General features: G+C 46.5%; 1 protein-coding gene across 1 annotated transcript in view; it reads right to left on the minus strand.

Annotated features, from left to right (window-relative positions):
* Positions 1-2162: 2162 nt before the first annotated feature.
* Positions 2163-5809, minus strand: part of ptger2a (prostaglandin E receptor 2a (subtype EP2)) — a 10673-nt gene continuing 7026 nt past the window's right edge. The window contains exon 2 of the mRNA XM_062523594.1: positions 2163-4380. Coding sequence (XP_062379578.1) covers positions 4051-4380 — 330 coding nt within the window. The 3' untranslated portion in view covers positions 2163-4050. The remainder of the gene's footprint in view (positions 4381-5809) is intronic.

Genomic DNA, 5809 nt, shown 5'->3' on the forward strand with positions numbered 1-5809 from the left:
TTTCTTTGTGTTTTAGCACTTGTGGTTACTATTGCATCACAAGTGCGTCACAATACAAAATATGTTTTATTGCATAAGAATGTGTTTTATAGTTTTGCAAAAAAGAGTCTATGAGATCTGCAAATTGTGTTTTACATGTGAAAACTGTTTTAAGTTTTAGGGTGACTTAAGACGTGTTCAGGAAACTGAGCATTTGGTTCAGAGAATGGAGTTTCTCTTGGTTCAGCATGGATGGTGCATAAACAAACAAAACGTTAATTACACGTCTGTCACCCCTCCTGACATGTGGTGCACGAAGGACACGATGTGAAAATTTGCGACTGTGCAAAACAGGACTAGCAGCATAACGCTTACATAAACTAGCGACCGGATTTGGCTGTCCTTGTGTCAGGTGTTAGATTTAGAGGTGGGGATATGCCGGTGTAAATAAGCTTTACACAATCTTACGCCGGGGCCACTACAAAGGATCTGTCTCAGCTGTCAGTAAAAATGCAGTGTCGTCGATGAATCTGCAGAGTTGAAGGCACTTGGCAGAGAATCCTATTAAAATGGTATTACGACTGGCCATGATTTGTCCTCTCTCCGAGAGATAAAAGGCTGTCAGGACCACTTGTGGCATTTCAAATCTCTCGCCGGTGCCAATAACTCAGAGCAAATCCGATTTGCAGACATTACATGTCCAATAGGTAAGCTGATGCTGGCCTGTTGCAAGACACAAGACGCTTCCAAAACAGAGGGATTTGTATGCGTGTGTCTGTGTGTGTGTGTGTGTGTGTGTGAGAGAGAGAAACAGAGAGAAAGAGAGAGAGAGAGAGAGATAGATAGAGAGAGAGCAAGAGTGAGAGAGAGAGAGAGAGAGAGTCTGTAAGAGAGTGTATTTCTGTTTGTTTGTTTGTGTGTGTGTGTGTGTGTGTGTGTGTGTGCGTGTGTGTGTGTGCGTGCGTGTGTTTGCACAAGTTGGCACAACGGAAATTAAAGGAGAGTCTGCACGATAACGTAGACACAGAGTGATGTTCTTTATTCTCTAATTGAGCTAACAGGAAACACAAACAAATGTCACAGATAAGCCTACAACATCAGAGGTCAGAGATCCCCCTTGCTGGCGAGCGGTGACTGACAGACCCCTCGCAATATCAGCACTTATCAGAGTGACCACTCCGACGTGCGCGCAGATACCCATGACATGCTGGGGTGTGTCACTAATTCACTCTTATCTATCCAAGAAACACAGACACATGCACGCACATGCGCGCGCACACACACACACACACACACACAGACACACACACACACACATACACACACACACACACACACACACACACACACACACACACACACACACACACACACACACGCGTCAACCCAGTGTAAGCTGTGAGGAGATCAAAGTGGCATCTTGGCTGAAGCTTTTCATTTTCGGTTTTGAACTCCAGGGGTTGTGAGAGGGATGCAGGGGAGATTTATCTCTCGGCCTGGTGATTCATGCTCACAGGAGAGTCATGTTTTCCAATAATGAAAGTGGGAGCGGAGAGGAGTTTTCTCAAATTCCCCATCAGTCTTTGTTTATGTTTTCCCCCCTTGTTGAGCCTGGATGAGCAGGAGGAGGAGGAGGAGGAGGAGGAGGAGGAGGAGGAGGAGGGGTGGGAGTTCATGCCATGCCAAGCCTCGCCTCACCTCGCTAACTCGTCCTGCATCCTCCCTGCTGAGGCGCAGTTATGCAGGAGGAGGAGGAGGAGGAGGAGGAAGAGGCGCAGTTATGCGGATCTCGGTTCTCCTCCCCCGTAAAGAAACGTGGGGGTCTTATCACAACACACTGTGGGCGGGACACTCACGTGTTTCACAGGACCCAACGGTTCCCAGCACCAGCTTTTCAGCAGGAGAGCTTTATTGTAGTTTGACAAAGTAAATGTCAACGGTGAATTGGCTGTTCTCATCAATCTCCCACCAGCATATGGGCCTAATTAGAGGTCCTGATATATGGTTTGAGGAACCGTATATATTATATGTGGTTCCCCATTCCTGTTATGTGTATGATATATGTTATATACATATGGAGCCTTTAGTGCAAAAGTGCTTCGTGGGAACACTGCTGTGAGCGTGTGGGTGATGTAGGTGTGTTAGTCATGTCATTTATTAACTCAAGAGATCTCAGAGAGGTTTAACATGTTGTTTTTAATTACAGAGGAAAATTACTTTCACATGCAGATCAGACACAAGGTTTTAAACAACAAACACGATTAAATAAAACACAAGTTTACGGGGATTCACAAACAACATCCTCTTATATCTCATGTACAGAAATACCATAGCATGGACAAACTTGACAAAGGCCAGTGCACTCACAGTCTCCCAACAGCAGGTAATAACTCATTTACCATCAAAACCAACCATCTGAATCATGGTTACTAAAACACTTATGGACACATTATTAAGTCTCTCTCTCTCTCACACACACACACACACACACACACACATTCTCTCTCTCTCTCTCTCTCTCTCTCTCTCTCTCTCTCTCTCACACACACACACATTCTCTCTCTCTCTCTCACACACACACACACACACATACATACAAACACATTCTCTCTCTCTCTCTCAAATACACACACACGCACACACACATTCATATAAACCACCAATGCAGTGAAATGAGCACTTTAAATAAGTCAGAGCTTTCTCTTTGACCCCATTTAGCGAAGTCAAACGCACACTTTGAATGACACTTATATATAAGCTACATCCATAAAACTGGTAATACTACAAAAGTGTCTTGTCAGCACAGAGATAGCAGCCCCCTCCACCTTCTCTCTGGGCGAGTGGGATTTGGGTCTGCCCCTAGTGAAAATAATGGACCTTGCGCAACGCGCTTTCTCAAGTAAAGCAACGGAAAGTCAAAACAAGAAGGGGCTCATCGCGCTTCGACTTGCGGAGAGCCAGTGTGTTGACCCAGACTCAGGCTATGAGGGCGAAAGGCTATTTGGTGGGAGAACATGTGGTCAGCCTGTCGAGTGGAGTGGCAGCGATGTCCAGACGCCGTGCGTGCGTTAAGAGCGCTCTTTGTTTGATGTCACAGCTGCATTCTTTTTTATCGGCCGCCCCAAGGGGTCACTGATTTCGGGATGAACGAACTTCTCTCTAAACTCCGAAACGACTCCGAGACCTACATGGGAATTTCCACATCGCGCTCTCACAGCACAGCACAGCACAGCACACATGCACCAACGTCGGATGACATCAATCATTCCTCTGGGGGGAGGGACGGGGGGAAGGCCCTGGGGGGGGGCGCATTTTTAAGACTCCCCCCAGTTCTGCTGCAAACTCTGCAAGCCCTTTTGGGAGGCGTCAGGAAGTCACCCCCTGCCCCTAAAACCTGCGACGGTACTGCTCTGTTGTGTGTGTGTGTGTGTGTGTGTGTGTGTGTGTGTGTGTGTGTGTGTGTGTGTGTGTGTGTGTGTGTGTGTGTGTGTGTGTGTGTGTGTGTGTGTGTGTGTGTGTGTGCATGTGTGTGTGTGTGTCCAGCTTCTGTGTGCCTGTTCCCCAGCCTTGGTCACCCTGAGTTAAAGCATCAGCACAGGTCAGCAGAAGTCTCCACTGGAGCCTCAAGTCCGTCTTAGAAAACAAACAAACAAACAAACAAAGCAGCTTCCTCCACTCCCCAAAACAGCAGCATTCTGTGGTCATTGTGAGTGGAGGAAGGGTGTGCCCCGGACGCTGAAGGGAGACCCACGGACGCTTCTGATTGGTCCTTTATGCCAGGGCAGACGCTTCTGATTGGTCCCTTATGCCAGGGCAGATGCTTCTGATTGGTCCCTCATGCCAGGGCAGAAGTAGCGGGGCGTATAGTCTCACTTCCTTGAAGTTGTTTAAGTATCGATGACAGCTTATTTACAAACACCCTCTTCTCAGCTCCGCCCCTTTTCAACTCTCTCGGAGAATCACTCGCGATCCTCTAAGCTACGCGTCGGAGCGAAGTTCACACGTGCGACTTAACCCAAATCGTGCCACCCCGTGCCACCCTGTGCCACACCCCCCTTGTGTCCTCTCGGGTCACACCATCTGAGGAGACTTGTGCGACAGGTTCGTTTGCGTTTGCGTGAGCTCGGTGATGCCCGTGGCCGGGCACAGCTCCAGCTGGGCCTGAGGGTCTTTGTTGATGGTGCCCAGCGAGTTCTTGGCCAGCGAGCTCCGGTAGAGGGAGTCCCGGGAGCGCAGCAGGGAGCTCTTGCACATGGCGCCCCACAGGAAGCGCATGACGGACGGACTGAGGATGATGAACACCCAGGGGTCGATGATGGAGTTGACCGACAGGAAGCGCAGGGCCACCAGGTCCGTCTTGTGGCTCTCATCGCGACCGATGGAGTTGATGTACACACGGATCTGGAGGGGGGGGAAGAGGAGAAGGATGAGCAAGACTGAAGAATCAGGTGTGTGTGTGTGTGTGTGTGAGTGTGCGTGCGTGCGTGTGTGTGTGTGTGCGTGTGCATGTTGTGTGAAGGCGTATGTTTGTGTGTGTGTGTGCGTGTGTGTGCATGTTTGAACTCGTGGAAAATACAGACCACAGGCACACACTCACACACTTGTACACATACACTGACAGATGTAAATGCTGATGTACAAAGGACACACACACACACACACACACACACACACACACACACAGTCACACACACACAAGTATTAGATATTCACCACAATCTAGATTCACGTCAGTTAAGCATCCTGTTTCTCAGAAGCACTTCAACCAAATCCAAACAGTGCAACGGTCCAACCCTGAGCAGTCATACAGGTACTGTACGCAAAGTAAATATGAGATAAGAACCTTTTCCCAGGTTAGGTCAAAGGTCAGAGTTCATCAAGTTCTCATAATCACACAGCCTCCTGAGGGAAAATACCTCAGGACACATATAGAATATAAACAGATGGCCATGGTTAAGATGTGCACAGTATGCATGGCAGCTGGTAATGTTTAGTCAGATAATAAATCTTTAATGTCTTTAAAAAGCATCCCTCTTAACTAACCCACCCACCCACTCACTCACACTCTTCTAAAAAAAGATGAATTACTACATTTAAAAAAAGAAGGAACGGAAATATTCTCAAGCACCTAGCAACAGCAAGACACTGGACACCGGAAAAGTACTGGAAAGCCGTTAGCATCCAGCAGAGAGAATCAGTACGGGACGCTTCTTAGGTCTTCATCTTTCTTCACTCAGTCTGCCCATCAGTTTGACCACAGACACTCATGAGTCATCACAAGCAAATATAATCAATGACCACACCTGACCCAGAATCGCGTCCTTTTACACTGCATGACGAATCTTTTATGTTATCTGATGTAACATTTTTTACCAATCTGTTACTAATCATTTTTAAAATGTATTGTGTATTTTGATATCATTCTAGGTATCATTTTTATGAGGGTACATTTCTGAAACTTATACAAGAAATTGTGCAGTTTCTCAAATGTGTGCTACAAAAAAAGGGAAAGAAAATACACCAACTAATACACCAACTAATTTACTTGAAATAAAATTCTTTCTGATAGAGCAACAATTCACTTACAGTACAGTAAGTCACTTAAGTTATACTTTAAGTAAGTGTTAAGCAAACCATTGCAGCTATTAGGAAACAAAGACATTGAATCATTCAGTGGTGGATTAGGATTAGGATTATGTAAGAACAGAATAGTGGGTGAGTTACTCCTTGTGTCACACCATAGTTACTTTCTAACTGTGTATCAGCAGCATCAGATGAGGTAAATAGGCTCTGAAAATAGACGTGCATTAAAGCTCATCTCAACATTTAT

This window comes from Sardina pilchardus, chromosome 20 (assembly GCF_963854185.1).
Source record: "Sardina pilchardus chromosome 20, fSarPil1.1, whole genome shotgun sequence".
Classification (NCBI taxonomy): domain Eukaryota; kingdom Metazoa; phylum Chordata; class Actinopteri; order Clupeiformes; family Clupeidae; genus Sardina; species Sardina pilchardus.